The sequence below is a fragment of the Mobula hypostoma genome, chromosome 6 (assembly GCF_963921235.1).
Source record: "Mobula hypostoma chromosome 6, sMobHyp1.1, whole genome shotgun sequence".
NCBI lineage: Eukaryota > Metazoa > Chordata > Chondrichthyes > Myliobatiformes > Myliobatidae > Mobula > Mobula hypostoma.
Window position 1 is genome coordinate 124,539,070 of NC_086102.1, and position 19,384 is coordinate 124,558,453.

At 46.6% G+C, this 19,384-nt stretch overlaps 1 protein-coding gene across 2 annotated transcripts in view; it reads right to left on the minus strand.

Annotated features, from left to right (window-relative positions):
• The window catches only part of LOC134348366 (neuropilin-2-like), a 116,993-nt gene that overhangs the window by 87,332 nt on the left and 10,277 nt on the right, over positions 1 to 19,384 (minus strand). For both annotated transcript variants that reach the window (XM_063051614.1, XM_063051615.1), the window contains exon 2: positions 5,305 to 5,485. In XM_063051614.1, the coding sequence (XP_062907684.1) occupies positions 5,305 to 5,485 (181 nt within the window). The remainder of the gene's footprint in view (positions 1 to 5,304; positions 5,486 to 19,384) is intronic.

Here is a 19,384-nt window from a genome sequence, read left to right on the forward strand (position 1 = left end):
TGATGAGGTTGTATAAGGCATTGGTGAGGCCGACTCTGGAGTATTGTGTTCAGTTTTGGTCACCAAATTACAGGAAGGATATAAATAAGGTTGAAAGAGTGCAGAGAAGGTTTACAAGGATGTTGCCGGGACTTGAGAAACTCAGTTACAGAGAAAGGTTGAATAGGTTAGGACTTTATTCCCTGGAGCGCAGAAGAATGAGGAGAGATTTGATAGAGGTATATAAAATTATGATGGGTATAGATAGAGTGAATGCAAGCAGGCTTTTTCCACTGAGGCAAGGGGAGAAAAAAACCAGAGGACATGGGTTAAGGGTGAGGGGGGAAAAGTTTAAAGGGAACATTAAGGGAACATGCTTCTTCACACAGAGAGTGGTGGGAGTATGGAATGAGCTGCCAGACGAGGTGGTAAATGCGGGTTCTTTTTTAACATTTAAGAATAAATTGGACAGATACATGGATGGGAGGTGTATGGAGGGATATGGTCCGTGTGCAGGTCGGTGGGACTAGGCAGAAAATGGTTTGGCACAGCCAAGAAGGGCCAAAGGGCCTGTTTCTGTGCTGTAGTTTCTATGGTTCTATGGTTCTAACTCGGTGGTGCAAAGGGACATGAGGATTCCTCACGGAGGATTTCCTAAAGATTAATTTGCAGGCTGGGTTGGCAGTAAGGAAGGCAAACGGAGTGCTAGTATTCGTTTCAAGATGACAATGCTGAGGCTTTATGAGGCATTGGTCAGACCGCACTTGGAGCAATATGAGCAGTTTTGGGCCCTTATCTGGGAAAGAATGTATTAGAATTGGAGAGGGTTCAGAGGAGATTCACGAGAATGATTCCGGGAATGAAAGGGTTAACATATAAGGAGCGCTTATGACTCTGGGCCTGTACTAGCGAGAACTTACAAGACTAGGAGGGGGGGATCTCATTGAAACCTATCAAATATTGAAAGACTTAGATAGGGTGGACATGTTTCCTATAATGGGTGAGTCTAGAACCAGAGGTCATAGACTCACAGTAGAGGCTGTGCCCTCTGGTCCATTTAGAACAGAGATGAGGAGGATTTTTTTAACCAGAGGGTGGTAAATATGTGGAATTCATTGCTAGAGATGGCTGTGGAGGCAATGTCATTGGATATATTTAAAGTGGAGGTTAATAGGTTCTTGATTAGTAAGGGCGTCAAAGGGGAGAAGACAGGAGAACGGGGTTGAGAGAGATAATAAATCAGCCATGATCAAATGGCAGAGCAGACTCGATGGGCAGAATGGCCTAATTCTGCTCCTATGTTTTATGAATGTGGAGAGCATTGGTTACAGGGAAATTAGTTGGAGGTGAGGCCTGCAGCCACCATTGGTTCCATGGTCCAGTTGGCTTTGTTCCATGTTGTAATGAGATGCAGAATGTGATCAGCTCCCAACGGGAACCACTGCTGTCTTCCTGATGAAGATGCTTCCACAGTGTCTTTGGGGAGGGAGTCCCATTACTGAGAGCCAGCCACAATGAAGGACAATGGCATTTTACCGGGTCAGGATGGAGGGCCACTTGCAGAAGTGGTGGTTCTCTAAAGCACTTTCTCATCTTGTCCATCTGCATGACAGGGCCTATGAGTCTATAGACTCTGTCACACAGGTGGGACAAGTCTATGGAGGACAGGTTGCACGTGGCCAGAGCAGGCATCAGCTTAGGGTGCCTTGATGTCAACTTTGACACTGAGTTCAAAGAATCCTCAGCTTCAAGTTCTGGAGCTGGTGCTTCTGAATCAGAAAGCTGTGTTCTCCAGTCCTAGCAGACATTTGTCCTCCCTAGACTTGCCCCATCTAGAGACCTACAGGCTCTGTCATGTAGAGGGGACAAGATTAGAATGTGCATTAAAGAACAGCCAAGACAATATCTAGGCCTTAATTAACATCTGATGACTTGGTTGTGTCAGTGTGCTTTCTGCATTAAGATGGGGACAGCCTGCAAGTGTCACAGCATATTCGATCGTCAGCATAGTATGCCCAACACAACACAAGCAACAAAACAACAAGCAGCAAAACACTGCATTCACACATGTGGGTGAAGTTGATGATGCAAGAGCTATCACAGCCCCACACAGTAACCAACCCACCAGTGGGTGATCCGATCATCGTTGCCTGTTTGTTGCTGCTGAAGCCCAATTCTGCAATCAAGGTACAGACCGTAAACAGCCAGTGGGGGTTAGGGACCATCTTGCTCTCACTCTGACCCAGTATCTGGGAAGCAGGGTGATAAGCTCCCTGCAACATCCCGTCCTCTCTGCCTGGCAGATCTCACAAGGTTTAGGCCCGACGGTGCAAGTCAAAAAAAAAAATCACAGGTGCTCAAAATCCAAAACGAAAGCAGAAAATACTGGAAGCACCGGGCAGGGCAGGCAATGCCTGTGCAACAAGAAACAGTGATGTCAAAGACCATTTGTCAGAACTGGAGAAGGGTTTTGGACCAGAAATATTAACTGTTTTTCTCTTGACAGATGCTGACTGACTCACTGAATGTTTCCATCACCTCCTGTTTTACCTGTTTTTATCGAATTTTCAGCCCCGAAGCGGGTGACTTGACCCCAAAGACCACTGGAGATACTAATGCCCCACTTGAACTTCCACTCACCATCTGACTCTGCCACCATGTCCTGTGTTCCTTTCTCTGCTGTATAATTATCCCGCACCCTCTTCAGCACATCACACATCATCACTGTTTTAGCTGCATCGCTTGCGTTCCACGCATTATCACTCAGCGTCTCCTCTTACGCTTCCTACTGGGTCCACAACAGCTACACCTCCCCCCCCACCCCCCACCCCCCGCTGGCTTTTGAATTTCCCCAGATGCTTTCTCAGTGTGAAACACCTTGTACGATCTTCCTCGGCAGTCTGTTTCCCACATGAGCAGACAAATAAGGTAGGTAACTACTTTTCATTTTTGCAGGAGATTTCAGAAGCTGGGAGGAGAAGAACTCACACTAATGTAGTCCAAGGTAGGTGGAAGAAAAGTCTATTTTGCATAAAGGACTGCTCCCCTGGTATATATGCACAGCTGACAGGAATAGCAATACTTTACTGCTGAGCTAAGAATACTAAGCATTCTGTTGGAATCTGGGTGATAAAGCCTCGAGAGCTAGGAGAATGGAACAAGGGAGTGTTGCCCTATGGCTCTTTCACACTCGATATTAAAACCAGACCTCGTCCACCCTCTCAGATAGATATAAAAACCTTTGCAGCATTATTAAGAAAAGGAGAAAGACTATTTTTCTCTCCCCCACCCTCACCCCTGCACCTTAGGCAATACTGAGGCCTCAACACCATTAAAGCTGGTTATCTGCTTGTAAACACAGTGTGGAAAATAGGCTGTTTCCAAATTGACACGTCCTACGGTTCAACATTAATTACACTCCAATACATATTTGATTAGCTGGGCTGATATTTGAGACATCGTGACATTGTGGCAGGTGCCAAATCAATGCAAATTTTTCCCATTTATCCTGAGAAAGCTAGGAGCTAAAGGCAGTCCAGACTATTGCTTGTCCTGAGACTGCAGGGAACCTGAGGTGTTCATCTCAACCTCCGCCACTAGAGGGTAGCAAACACAACGTTGTAGCAGTCTAATTCCGCTCTTCCTGGCAGGTGTGTGTTTTATCCGCATGTAGGTGGGTTTGTCTGTGTATGTGAGTGTCTTTGTGTATATGTGTGTGTGTGTCATTGTGTGTGTGTATGTATCTGCATGCTTTGTGTGTGTGTGTGTGTGTATGTGTGTGTATCTGTGTTTATGTTGTGTGGGTGTGTGTCTATGTTTGTGGGTCATTGTGTTTGTATATGTATCAGTGCATGCTTGTGCGCGGGCATGTGTGTGTGTGTGTGTGTGTGTGTGTGTGTGTGTCTGAAGGAGGATATGCCCACAGTATTCTACTGAAAGAAATCTACCAGCAGAGCACACTGGCAGCACACGCATTTAACCCATCTCTCCCCCATTCCTCCTAACCTGAACTCTTCACATTCCTACATCATCTGAGCTCCGGAATTTCTTCCCTCAGTCCCTCTGCCTCCCTGCCCCTCTATCTTTGCTGAAGAAACCCTACCAGACCCAAGGCCTTAAGTCATCGGTCTTGTTCTGAGTGAGAGTCAGCTTCAGAACTATTTTGGAGACTTTCCTCATAGGTCGCGAGGTGACTGGGTGTCCTCAATGCTCCTGTGTATCTTGTCAAAGTTATTAATGGGACCATGGCTACTTTACTGAGATATAAATGCTTGTTCTAGGAAAAACTGAATATAATTTTAATCTGCTTAAGGGCGAAGTGAGATCAAATACCCTTTCCTTCACAGACAGACTCACTCATCACTACTAATTCATGATAGAGCAACGTTCTGCTTTGTATGTAGCCAAAGGAGATGCATTAGATTTCATGACGCTTTCTTGAGAGTGAAGGTCTCCAAGATCAAGACAGCAAAATATCTTGGCTCAGAGAATGTGGAATTGTATGATTATATACAACTGTGTAGAGTGGTTATAAGTAACTCTTGGAGATTGAGTTCAACTGTTTCTATCTGCTTATTGGCCCTATGTTGAGGTTTCTCATATTTCCTTATGATATACAAGGAGGCCCTTTGGCCCATTGAGCTCATGTTGGTACGCTGAATCTATTTCCCTGTAACCTATGCCCACCGTGTGTTACAACATCACATTAAAACTTTGGGTGATGTTGGTGAAAGCACACCTGGAATATTCCTTGCAGATCAGGAAAGTCTAAAGTCAGACAGAAACACTCAAACCCAGTCTGAAAGTTGTATATAATCGCTCCACATAACGCCACGTTCCCTGAGCAAAGATATTTTGCTATCTTCCTTTTGTGGTTCTTGTGGGAAAGATTCACAAGGATGTTGTACCTTAACAGGACCAATATCCTGGTTGGATGGCTCGCCAGTGCTGGTCAGGAGGCAGAGGTGTGAGGGCCAGAGCACCACGTGAAAAAATGAAGGGAGGTAGTTGTCATGGCCAGTAAGAAAAGGTAGCAGCAAAGAGAAATGGGGAGAATTGTGTAAAATTTTAATGCTAGAAGTATGATGGGCAAGGCTGATGAACTTAAAGAATAGATTAGTACTATGATGTTGTGGCCATAACAGACACTTAATGAGAGAGGGGCAGGAAGGGATGCTTCATGTTCGAGGGTTTGGGAAATACAGTCCTTGGGCTCTACGTAGTTATATAAACATAGAATATATGCATAGATCTACAATTTTATCTGGAGAGAGACAGATTCACATTCACAAACAGACATTAATTCACATCGGTTAACTTTGGTACCTGCAGTCATGTTTTTCAAGTTCAAAGTGGGGGTTGAAGTTCAGTAGAATCTTCTGGTGGCTCTCGGGTGCACGGATGACCCATTCACACCTCTGGTGTGGCGTGTAGTCATGAGGGTACCCTGGCGAGGTAATGTATCCTGCTTCCCTTGCATCCAAACTCTCCCCGCAAGGCACGGCTCCTTCAAGAGAAACTGGAATTACTACTCTCATCATCAGGAGAAACATTTCTATCTTAAAACCCGCTCTTTGAGCATTTACTTTTGTCTGCCAATCTAACAGGCGTTGCCTTAGCTCAGGAGTAGAAGCATCCATGGATCAGGCACCAGGAAGAGGAAGGTTAGACACAAGAGAGACTGCAGATGCTGGAAATCCTGGGCAACACAATGGTAGAGGGACTTAGCAGATCAGGCAGATTTATGCAGGGGAATAACCCTTGTCGGGAGTTCTAATGTAAGGTCTCAGCCCAAAACATCGACTGTTTATTCCCTTCCACAGATGCTGCCTGACCTGCTGAGTTCCTAATGGAAGGTTATTAGCAATGTGGGTCATTTTGCTATGGTAAATGCAAAAAAAACCAAAACCCTGCAAAAGAAGACACAAGAGATGGCAAAAGCTGGAATCTGGAGCAAAAATTAAACTGCCGGAAGAACTCAGTGGGTCAAAATCAAAGTTTAAAGTAAATTTATTATCAAAGTTCATAGATATCACCATATACAACCCTGAGATTCATTTACTTGTGGGCATTTACAGGAAAATGAAGAAATACAATAGAATTTATGAAAATCTATATATAAACAAAAATGGACAAACAACCAATATGCAAAAGAAGACAAATTGTGCAGATTAAAATTTAGAAATAATACTGAAGACATTAATTTGTTGAGTCCTTGAAAGTGACTCTGTAGGTTGTGGAATCAGTTCAGTGTCGAGGTGAGTGAAGTTATCCATGCTGGTTCAGGAGTTTGATATTTGTAGGGCAGTAACTGTTCCTGAACCTGGTGGTGTGGGACCTAAGGCTCCTGTACTTCCTGCCCAATGGAAGTAGTGAGAAGATTCATGATTCAAGATTCAAGATTGTTTCATGTCATTTCCCGTACACAAATGTAAAAGCGAATAAAATAATCGTTACTCCGAATCTGATGCAGAACAAAAATAGTACAAAAAAACACACAATAAGATAAATAGCACGATAAATATGAATAAATCAGATAGCTCATATACATCGATTGATTATATGTACACAATGGCACCAGTCTGTACATAAGGTGACTGACAAGAAATGATAAAATAGTGGTGGTGGGTGTGGAGGGGTGGGTTAGTGGGTGGAGGTTTGAACCAGCCTTACTGCTTGGGAGAAGTAACCGTTTTTGAGTCTGGTGGTCCAGGCCTGGATTCTACATAGCCTCCCCCCGATGGGATTGGGACAAACAGACCGGCAGCAGGGTGGGTGGGATTCTTCATGAAGTTACTGGCACTTTTCTGACACATTTCCTTGATGGTAGGTAGGCTGGTACTGGTGGTGCGTTGAGCAGTTTGACTACCCATTGTAGAGTCTTCCTTCCTGCCACAGTGCAGTTTCCGTACCGTGCAGTGACATAGCAGCTCTGTGCCGTGCATCTGCAGAAGGACTCGAGTATCAATGTGCGTAGTCCAGCTCTCTTCAGCCTCCTCAGAAAGTAGAGGTGTTGATGAGTAGGACGTGTTCTGGGATGTGCCAGATCTACATTCCAAGAGACTGAAACTGTTCGTGCCACCAATGCAAAGGGGGGTGAGAGTGGTGAGAGTTCTCCTGAAGTCGATTACCATCTCCTTTGTATTGTGGATAATCAGGAAGAGATTATTAGCTTGTCACCAACCCTCAAGGTCTTGCATCTCTTCTCTAAAGGCCATCTCATCGTTGTTGGAGATGAGCTCCCCCCACCCCCCAGCTGTCATGTCATTGGCAAACTCGGGTGTTTGGCCGAGCAGAGAGCACAGCGATGGGCTCAGCACACATCCCGTGCAGAGGGTGATGCGGAGGGAGGAGTGGTTGTGTATTCTCTGTTGTTAGGAAGTCCAACACCTAGTAGCATAGTGGGGTATTTGGACTGAGGAGTAGGGGAGATTGGTCTACATGGTGGGGACATTGATTATGAATACTGCTTTCTTGTGGCAGCACTCCATGTAAAAGTACTCAATGGTGGGGAGCGCTTTGGACTGGGTGAGTAGGGTGGGGCTGGTGATGGGGAAGGGGAGGGGAGAGCGCTGAGGCAGAGGTTGCTAGGCAATAAGTGGAATCTGATAAGGGAGGGTGACAGGCAGTTGGGACTGAGTGGTGGAGGGTGTGGGAGAGGTGAACCAAGGGAGAACAAACAGAATTGGATAGGCATGTGGGAGATAGGCAAAAGGAACCATGGAAAGATGGTTAACGAGTCTTGGTCACAAAGGATGGAGAAGGTGAAGGAAAGGAGAGAGAACTTGGATGGACTAATGGGATTGGGAAAGGGATATGGTGGTGGTGATGGGAGAAGGTGGGTTACCTGAAATTAGAAAGCTCATTGCTCATGACACTGAGTTTCAGTGCACCCAGATGTAGATGAGGTGTTGGTCTCCCAGCCTGCATTTGCCCTCCCTAAAGCAGTGGAGACGGCCCATAACAGACAGGCCAACAGGAGAGTGGGAAAGGGGAGCTTGAAGAAAATGCAATGCAAATGAAGCAAAAAACCACAGACAATGAAAATACAAGAAAACAGAAAATGCTGGAAAAACCTCAGCAGGACTGACATCATCTGTCAAAGGAGAAACCGTTAATGGTTCAGGTCTGGGATCAGATGAAAATTTCTGGACCTCAGATGTTAACCGTCTCCCTTTCCACAGATGCTGTGAGACCTGTTGAGTCTCTCCTGCACCTTCTCTATTCAAGACAGAAATGGTGCAGTAGCATCTGAGCTCTAGCAACTGTTGTTGTTACAAATACCATCAAAGGGAAAGATGTTAAAGCCAATTTTACGGTGGGGGTTTGGAGTGGTATGGCAAGAAGTGGAAGGGTGCGGACAGGAGTTTCTCTGCCGCAGAATGGGAAGGCTGAAATCCTTCCCAACAATGCAAGAGCTGGTTTCAACCACGTACTGCCTCATGCAAGTTGTGGCTTCAAGCTGGTGCACTGCGCACTTGTATTGATAAGACCACCGGAACAGATTTCGGCCATTCAACCCATCGGGCTTGCTACGCCATTAGATAAAAGTTGATTCATTATCATCATTACCTGCTGTCCCACATCCCATGAGCCAGTTAGCAGAGAAAGTAACAGGCCACCCGGAAAGCAGCAAGAGCATAAAGATCGCAGTCGCAGATCTTGCCACCAGGAGGCACTGCGGAGTTGGGTCTTGTGAAGGAGCCTCTCAAACATTCTATGCGTGTACTGTTTGAAAAGGTCACATAAATGTGGTTTGCACACTGCAAGCCCGAATACTGTAAATATATAGATCCAATAATGCCATGAATAAACAGACCGGACGACACTATAAACGGCAAATAAAAGAAAAAACTTCAAGTTTCTTCCCCCAGGCAGTTCAACTGATCAATCATTCTAGTCAACCCACCCCCACCGCCACCCCATCTATCTATTACCCTGGTCGCTACTGCACTCTAAACACTTTAAACCATTTTTTTATAATGCTGTTTATATTGTAAATACATGCTGGTATTTATGTACCTATGCACACTTTATTCCATTTTGGTACATTAACCTCTAACTTTATTTTTACATATTTCTTTATTCTTTATAATTGTTGAATGTTGTGTTTTTTGTTTGATGCTTCACCCTGAGCAGCACACCACAGCAAATTCCTAATACATGTAAACGTATGTGCTGAATAAAGCTGATCCTTGAACATAAAGAGAACCATGTGTAGTGTATATATATTTTTATGAATAAAGTCCATTTATGAAATAACGAAAAAACAGAAACTATTAAAGCCTCCTCCATAGATTTGGCTACAAAATTTTGTTTGCAATTCTGAGGGAACTTTTCTGGCATATTACACTATGACAGCAGCTCAAGGCTTGCTGTGAAACACTTTGAGACTTGCTGAGGTCATTATGGGTGCGATACAAGTCAAAGACTTATTAAAGAAGTCAATAAGGGTGAAGGGTCAAGGGCAGGTGAACGAGAGGAAGCAGCCCCTGAGAACCGCATGGTCGTGACTGACAAATAACGCCTCGTAATGCTGTGGAGCTTGTTTCCACAGGGAGAGCTGGTGAAAGACTGGAGCCGCAGAGGGAGCCAACACAATAATAATATCCTCCAGGGGTCACAATAAGTAACCGTCGACACAGAGGAATCTGCAGAAGAGCTATGACTGGCTATGCAGGGGTGAATAGTTCAAAGTTCAAAGCAAATCTATTATCAAATACGTATATATCACTATATACTACCCTGGGGTTCATTTTCTTGCAGGAATTTACAATAGAATCAATGAAAAACTACACAGAAGCAAAGGCTGACAAACAACCAATAAGCAAAAGACAAACTGTGCAAATACAAAAATAAATAAATACTGAGAGCATGAGCTGTTGAGACTTTGAAAGTGAGTCCATAGTTTGCAGGATCAGTTCAGAGCTGGGGTGAGTGAAGAGCATGGAGGGTCACACTCTTCTGCAGCTAAGGGACAATAAAAGTTTATTGGAAATTTTAAAAAAGCTTCCTGTTCAGCGAAAGGGCAAGACTAAATATTTCTAGTGAAGTTTTCTCAGGAAAGGAAGATTTTCTTTTCAGTACAGTCCATGCTGAAAGGGCCCCTGTGTTCACCTCTGTAAATGCTAATCCTTTCAGTGTGGGTCTCTGCCTGTGTCAATGTTAACACCTTATTATTCATTAGCAGCCCTGCTGCAGCCTGCATAAAGGTCACACTCCTGGTGTTCCTTAAAGGGCACGGTTGTCTTGGTAACATCTCCCTTACAAGGCACCATATCTTGCTTAAACACGGGAGGGAAGCGATAATGTGACATCCTCTCCAATATGACAATGTCACTGTCCAGTCAACTGCTTCCATTGTTTTTACACCCTCCCTTTTGCCTTCATATTGACTTACATGAAAGCAAAACCCAGGGTGCAGATGCTGGAAACCTGAATTAAAGACAGAGAATGCTAAAAGACTCAGCTGGTCAGGAAGCATCTGTGGAGAGAGGACACGAGAGTGACCATTTCATCATTCTTCTGAAGCTCCCTGGGTGCTTTAAAGCAGGGGTCCCCAATCTTTTTCGCACTGCAGACCGGTTTAATATTGACAATATTCTTGCGGACCGGCTGGGGGGGAGGGGTGGTGTTCAAGTAGGGTTAAACTCACCTCAACATGTCTTTTACATAGGGTTGCCAACTTCCTCACTCCCAAATAAGGGACAAAAGTAGCAGTCAAATCCCGGGACACTTCACCCCAGGAAAGACTACCATGACGATGAAGCCTTGCGCGGGCACCTGTGTGCGCATGCGCGTACGTGCCGATTTTTTTCCACACATCAGTTTTGCATTCATCTTCCCAACTATACTGTACATAGATTATTTCTACTTTATATAGGCTGTGTATTTATCATATCATTCCTGCTTTCACTGTATGTTAGTGTTATTTTTGGTTTTATGTGTTATTTGGTATGATTTGGTAGGTTATTTTCTGGGTCTGGGAATGCTCAAAAATTTTCCCATATAAATTAATGGTAATTGGTTCTTCGCTTTACGCCATTTTGGCATGAAAGGCTTAATAGGAACGCTCTACCTTAGCGGGGGAAATACGGGTCAAGGGCGGTCCCGTATGGGACAAACCAACTTAACCCAATATACGGGATGTCCCTGCTAATACGAGACAGTTGGCAACCCTATGTTCAAGTTCAACAGTGCGTGACAGGGAATGAGGAAAGATGCAGCTGACTCATATCGTTTCCTCGCGGCCTGGTAGCACATGCCCTGCGGCCCGGTACTAGTCCGCGGCCCGGTGGTTGGGGACCGCTGCTTTAAAGGCATTAGGTCACCATCTAGAGCAATGCAATAAAGTGACTGTCTCAACAGGGTTGGCGCTGGGTAGTCTTGCCATCTTGTCAGATGACTGACACTGACCCTGAGGTCAGAGGGCAGCCCGGTGGCACAGGTCACTGAACAACAGCCTCACCACTCCACCAACACGGATTCAGTCCCGACCTCCAGTGCTATCTGGGTGCAGTCTGAATGTCCTCTCCATGATCAGAGTACCTGAGTTCTGTCTGGGTGCTCTAGTCTCCTCCCACGTGCCAAACTTGTGGAGATTGGTGGGTTAACTGATCACTGTAAATTGCCCCAATGTCTGTGTGAGAGGGGGTTGTGATATCAGATTAGTGTAAATGTGTTGTTGATTACTGGCATGGTCTCAATGGGCCAAAGGGCCTGATTGTGCACAGCACTCTGGAGTCAGTGAGGAAGGATCCCTGGTAATCAATGATAATGGGATAAGCAACCATGGAAGGGTTGTGGTGAGTATCCCCCATCTCTCAGCTGTCGTTAGTCCCCTAACCTCGTGGGCTCTTTACCTCTGGTACTTGCTTTGGACCACATTTGGCTCAGCAGATTTCTCAAACTAAATTTGAAGGTAGTGGGTTCAGTTGCATTCCAGTCACTCAAGGGTGCGATTCAAGCTGACACACAAGAGTGCCTTTCACCTGAAATATTAGCCCAGGGGTTGCCAACCTTTTTTTATTCTGTGCACCAACACCATTAAGCAAAGGGTCCATGGAGCCCAGGTTGGGAAACCCTGTATCAGCCTATGCCAACCTGTCTTCTAAACCGGACACCAAAGATCAGAATTCTAGCTGTGTAAATTAGACACCGAAGATCCCACTGTAGCTGTGGAGGAGAACTCGTCTAAATTGGACAACAAAGGAGCCGTTGTAGCTGTGTAGGAGAACTCATCTAAATGAGACACCAAAGATCCCACTGTAGATGTGGAGCAGAACTCCTCTAAATTGGACACCAAAGATGCCGTTGCAGCTGTGTAGGAGAACTCTGTCCAGTGTGGAAACAGAAAACGATGGACACACTCAGCAGATCAGGTGGTAGGTGTGGAGAAGGAACTGGGGTAATGTTTCAGGGCAATAGACTTTCAATGGAGAAATGGTTTATTTATTCACAGGCAATACCTGCTCTTTTGAGTATTTCGAGCACTTTTGATTTTTATTTCAGATTTCCAATATCTGCAGGCTTTGTCTTTAGGTTTCCCTCCTCAATCCTGGATCCCACAACCAAAATTACCAACTGTAGAGGATTTTCTGATGCAGAAACAAATCAGATGTCTGTATTCCATCTCCACACTTCACAGGGGTGAAACGATTTGGGAAGTTCTGTGTGCTATGAGGGGAGGGCGGATGGCATGGTAGCGTAACGTAACACTATGACAACGCCAGCGATCAACAAATGGAGTTCAATTCCTGCTCCTGTCTGGAAGGAATTTGCACCTCCTCCCTGTAACTGCATCGATTTCCTCTGGCTTTGACTCTGTGCTTACGAAAGCATATGGTGCATTAGCCTTCATCAATCATGGGATTGAGTTTAGGAGCCGAGAGGTAATGTTGCAGCTATATAGGACCCTGGTCTGACCCCACTTGGAGTACTGTGCTCAGTTCTGGTCGCCTCACTACAGGAAGGATGTGGAAACCATAGAAAGGGTGCAGAGTAGATTTACAAGGATGTTGCCTGGATTGGGGAGCTTGCCTTATGAGAATAGGTTGTGCAATGGAGGATGAGAGGTGACCTGATAGAGGTGTATAAGATGATGAGAGGCATTGATCGTGTGGATAGTCAGAGGCTTTTCCCCAGGGCTGAAATGGCTAGCATTAGAGGGCACAGTTTTAGGTGCTTGGAAGCAGGTACAGAGAAGATGTCAGGGGTAAGTATTTTACATAGAGTGGTGAGTGCGTGGAATGGGCTGCCAGCGATGGTGGTGGAGGCGGATAAGATAGGGTCTTTTAAGAGACTCCTGGACAGGTACATGAAGCTTAGAAAAATAGAGGGCTATGGGTAAGTCTAGGTAATTGCTAAGGTAAGGACACGTTCGGCACAGCTTTGCCGGCCGAAGGGCCTGTATTGTGCTGTAGGTTTTCCACGTCTCTATGTTTCTGCTCTGGTTCCCTCCCACAGTCCAAAGGCGTATGGTTAGGGTTAGCAAGTTGTCATTGTGCTATGTTGGCAACACTTGTGAGATGTCCTCCAGCACAATGTTTGCTGATTCGATTTGACACAAACAGCCTTTCACTGTATGTTTCGATGTACGTGACAAACAAAGCTAATTTTTATCTTATCTTAAATCTTAATTCCAATAAGTGCGATGTAAATGTGTTTTATTACTTGATTAAGTGGGGGGGGGGCAGGAGTGAAACCTCCTCATCTGGTCACACTGGAAGGGTCTGGGAATGCCCATTACTACCACCAACCAGTTTGATTAAGCAGTTACAACCACAAGGAAAGTGACCAAATCAGTTTGATTGACGGATGACTATATTCTTCAGAATGCTTGAATATTTTGTAAAGGGGGCTTCAAAAAATCTATCCTGGAACACAGCAAGTCTGCACTGCACGCACGCCACTCCTGGTTTCACACCTGAGGTTCAAGTGACTAGCTTGAACCCTGCATCTCTCTGCACTAAAGCAAAAGGTGTACAATGCCAAGCGGATGATCTCATTCACGTTCGAGCAGACGTTTCAACCAGCACCACATACTACTTGGAAGTCTTGGATGCTGGTGTTGAGTGTGAAAAAAATGCAAATACTGTATCCCTTATCGCAAGAGTGGGGAAAAGCCACCAGAGAAGCAAGCCAACAAAAAAAAGATTTTAAGAAAGACCTTTTCAAAGGTGCATTGTTTCCTGAATATCTTGCATCAATGTGATAGCGTTTTATTTATGATGCTGATAACTGTGCGTATCCCAGATGAATGCAAACCAGCATATCTCAGCATCAGCTTCGTGGATAAGGGAGCCTGGCGATGACAGGAAGCATTTATGTGCTAAACAGCGTCCTTTAAAGACAGAAAGGCCTCCTGTCCTTCCTGATGTCGAGATTAGCTTACTGCAGTTTGCAGAGTGGGTAAAGTTCAGGCAAGGGAGAGAGAGAGAGAGAGAGAGGTAAATAGAGAAAAGAGAGGGAAAGAAAGAAGAGAGAGTGAAGAAAGAGAGGGGGCAGAGAGGAAAGAGAGAGTGAAGAGAGAGAGGGGGGAAGACAGATAGGGGAAGAGGGAGAGGATAGAGAGAGAGTGTGTGCGTGTGTGAGAGAGAGGGAGAGGAGAGGAGGGGAGGGGAGGGGAGGGGAGGGGAGGAGAGGAGAGGAGAGAAGAGGGGAGGGGAGGGGAGGAGAGAGGAGGAGAGGGGAGGGGAGAGGAGAGGAGGGGAGGGGAGGGGAGGGGAGGGGAGGGGAGGGGAGGAGAAGGGAGGGGAGAGGAGGAGAGGGGAGGAGAGAGGAAGGGAGGGGAGGAGAGGGGAGGGGAGAGGAGAGGAGAGGAGAGGAGAGGAGAGGAGGGGAGGGGAGGAGAGGAGGGGAGAGGGGAGGGGAGGGGAGAGGAGGGGAGGGGAGGGGAGAGGAGGGGAGAGGAGAGGAGAGGAGAGGAGAGGGGAGGGGAGAGGAGAGGAGGGGAAGGGAGGGGAGGGGAGGTGAGGAGGGGAGAGGGGAGAGGAGGGGGAGGAGAGGAGAGGAGAGGAGGGGAGGGGAGGAGAGGAGGGGAGAGGAGGAGAGGGGAGGAGAGGAGAGGAGAGGAGAGGAGGGGAGGGGAGGAGAGGAGGGGAGAGGGGAGGGGAGGGGAGAGGAGGGGAGGGGAGGGGAGAGGAGGGGAGAGGAGAGGAGAGGAGAGGAGAGGGGAGGGGAGAGGAGAGGAGGGGAAGGGAGGGGAGGGGAGGTGAGGAGAGAGGGGAAGAGAGAGAGAGAGAGAGTGAGAGACCATCACTTCTTGGGATTTGTTGAACCCCTTCTTGCTTCCTCAGCATTGACCCACCTTTCCCTGGAAGAAATATTCAAATCACCAAACTATGGGAAGTATTGAGTCAGCACAATGGTGCAGCTATCAGGGCAGCTGCCTCACAGGTCCGGTCTGGCTTCAACCCCGACCTCAGTGTGGAGTCTGCATGTTCTCTCTGTGGCCAACGCGGTTTCCCTGCGTGCTCCTGCTTTCCCCCACAGCCCACGGGCACGAGGTTTTATAGTTTGTTTGGCCACTGAAAATTGCTCCTAACATGGGTGGAATCAGGATGGACTTTATGGGAATATGTGGAAAAAAAGATGGAATAAATGGGTGCTTGAAGTCCAAATGGACTGAAGGGCCTATTTCAATATAAAAACACCAATGGCCAGGAATAGAAAAGTCTACAGAAAGTGGTGGATACTGCCCAGTCCATCACAGGAAAAGACCTCCCCACCGCTGAGCACGTTTACAAGGAGCTCTACCACAAGAAAGCAGCATCCATTCTCAAGGACCCCAACCTTCCAGACCATGCTCTCTTCCACTACTACCATCGGGCAGGAGGTACAGATGCCTTAGGTCCCACACCACCGGGTTCAGGAGCAGTTACTACCCCACAACCGTCCTAAACGTCTCCTACACCAGTGTGAGTAACTTCGCTCGCCCCAGCATGGAACGGATTCCCCAACCTGCAGACTCAGTTTCAACGACTCTACAATTCATGTCCTCATGTGTTTGTGTGATTTGCGTGTATTTTTTAAAATTTGTATGATTTGTCTTCTTTTGTACATTGTTTGCCAGTTTATGTCAAGATTTTCATAAATTCTATTGTATTTCTTTATTTTCTTGTAAATGCCTGTAATAAAATGAATCTCAAATTGACATACATGGTGACATATACACTTCGATAATAAATTTACTTTGACTTTCACATGACTCCATTAGAGGATTAGTTCCCACCCTACCATAGGTACAATCCCTCTCAACCCGCTCCATGAGGTCAATCCCACACCTCAAATATTCCTGCCCATATCAGCCTCCCATCTGGTCCTCAGATTAAGGAATCCTTCCCACTCCTCAGTGGTACAGTAACGTTCGGAGTTCGGAATTCAACTCTGGCACCGGCATATTGTCCCCGTGATCGTGTGGGTTTCCTCCGGGTGCTCCGGTTTCCTCCCACAGTCCAAAGACGTACCGGTTGATAGGCTAATGATAAGCCGTCCTGTGATTAGGCGAGGGTTAAGTAGGTGGGTTGCTGGGTGAAGCGGCTCGTTAGGCTGAAAGGGCCTGTTCCTCTAAATTAGCAAATAAATAAATGGTTCACAGCAAGTGGAAAGCACCCTGTGACTCTGACCACACTGGAGACACACTTAGGGAGTTGTGAGGTCTTCAGGATCCCACCCGACCAGATAAATACAAGTCCCTTCAGTTTGCTTTCTCAATTTCTAATTAGACTGCATGAGTTTCCATATTTACAACAAAGAACAGGAGACGGTCTTCCTCAGAACTGTGTCCATGGATGAATGAAAAAGAAAGATAGCACCTCATTAAGAATGATTTACGATGCTTTACAAATGGATGTTGCAAACAAAATTGTTGGGCTGGATTTAAGATTCATCGAAATGATGATCGTAAATAATTTTTGCTGAAGTATTGCCAAGCCGGCCCACTGGAGTCATGTGACCACACGGTCGGAACATCTGGAAATTCCATCTGTTTGGAAATTCCTTAAAGGAAGCGTTCTGCAGGCCAGGTACCGGAGCTACTGCTCATAATTCAGTTACAGCACAGATTTCAGCAGCCCAGAGCCCAGGGACCTCTGTCGCCTTTTCTGCCAGAGCACGGTGGGAGAGCCCTGTGTGCCAGCAGGGCGTCAGAACCAAAGGAAACTACCTGACCCTGTGGCCCTGCGCTGGGTTTTAGCAGGAGCCAGATAACTTTGGGGTTTAGGGGCCAGAGAGGGGAGTTAAGGGTCAGGTTATCATTTAGGGACAGGGATATGGGGAAATCGGAGGTCAGGCCGGAGTCTAGGCCTCAGCTCTGCACTTGAAAGCCGGCAATGTGAACTTGTGACAGAGGAGCTCCATGTTTGGATATGAGGTTGGCAGACCAGCGAGGACGAAGGCTGGTGCCCTCCGACACCACCAGGTCAGGAAGTTGACAGCAGGTTCCAGGATTGAAGTTCTGTGCAGGCAGGAGGCATGAGGGCTGGTGACCCCATACATGGGTCAGCGAGACCATGGTTCAAGGCCTAGTGTTCAGGGTTCCGGCATCGGCGAGTCCGGAGTTTGGATCCTCAACATTTCCAGCTGAGATGCTTCATCTAGACTTGAGTTTCCTCAGCTTACTCTTCCTTTTCCCTTGGATCTGTTCCCTCTGGTATATCGATGGCCCTGCCGGTCTAAATGTTTCACCCTATGTACTGCATCAAAAGTTCTCAAGGCAACCACTAGTTCCCAAGTCACCGAGAATGACCGTGTACCACTCTGGTCTCCTCAAAAGTACCCAGAATGTGGTCAGAGCATCCAACAGTGCTGCTATCCCTTGGCCCTGGTGACCTGGGCTCAATCCTGACCTCGGGTGCTGTCTGTGTGGAGTTTGCATGTTCTCCTTGTGACCACGTGGGTTTCCTCTGGGTGCTCTGCTTTCCTCCCACAGTCCCAGGGGCATGTGGGTTGGTCAGTTGACTGAGCACTGGTGAGTGGGGGGATTAAGAAACGGGACTGGTGCAAGTCGGTGGTTGATGACTGGCACGGAGTCAGCAGGCTGAAGGGCCTGTTTTGGTGCAGTATCTCCCTTGCAGCCGTGTTTTCTCAAAGCCCTGTTCCCCTGTCCCCCCCACCACGTGCAGAGCTTAAGTTTCCTCCAAACCAACAAAAGTCACCCTGGCTATATTATTCGCTCCCCAGGAGTTCACTGTGATAAATGTACACGACGCGCCAGCTGCTCAGCCGTTCCGGAACTCGGGACGGAGATGTATAACGGGTTTCAAATGGCTTGTGGCATCCTCTCTCTCCTGCTTCTGAACAGAAGCGCATCATGCATTGTTGCTGAAAGGAGCTGGCCCTGGGTAACGGTCTTCTTGAGGAACGAGGCTTGGTGAGAGAGAGGGCAAGTGGAGGGGTGTAGGGGGAGAAACTCCCGAACCAGAGGCAGAGTGGCTGTAAGACTGGTGCAAACGTTGGGCAAGAAAGTAAAGACAACAGAAACTGGCAAATAATAATGACCAGTTAAATTGCCTGGCACCGGATTCTTATTTGCTTAAAGATCACCAGGAGAAACAGTAGCTTTACTTGTCACATGCACATCACAGCACACAGTGAAATGTGTCGTTTGCATCAAATCAAACCAGAGAGGGTTGTGCTGGCCAGCCCACAAGTGTTGCCATGCTTCCAGCACTAATGTACCATGCCCACAACTCACTGACCCTAACACGGACGTCTGTGGGTGGTGGGAGGAAACTGGAACACCTGGAGGAAATCTACATAGCCAAGGGTAGAACATATAGGGAGCGGCAGGAATAAACCCCAAACAGTGCTCGCTGGCACTACGCAAAAGTGCCGCCCTTTTTTAATTGTGCTTTTTAGGAAGGAAAGGGCAGCCCCGACCTGGTTTTTATTTGTTTATAAACCAACCAAGAAGAACTGGGAAATACTGGCGATCGTTCGGTGACACGCTGAGAGGAGTTGAAGCAAATAGCACGGGCAAATGAGGCAGGCGAGGTTGGAAAGGAGCTTGTTCAGCCAGCAAGACCTTCCCTTGCCCTGTAAGATTCATTAAGCTCAGGAAAAGACCGTTGCTTTGGGAATGTGGAAACATTTCGGAAAGAATGCACCAAAAAAAAAAGCACAAAGAAATCACAATTTAAAGCGTTAGAGTTGAACAAATGTGCACCAGCGTTTTCCAACAATTCACTGAAGGAATGACAGGAGATGTGGGAACAATAATTGCGCAGCAAAAGGGAAATTGGATAAATTGCAGTGAAAGAGAAAAGTAATGGGTAAAGACTGGGACTGAGGCTCTTTCAAAAGAACCACTCTGGCAACAATAGGCCAAAGGGCCTCTATGACTTTGATAGATAATACATACCTGAAAATAAGGGATAGGAGAATGCCAATCACAAACAAGAGAAAA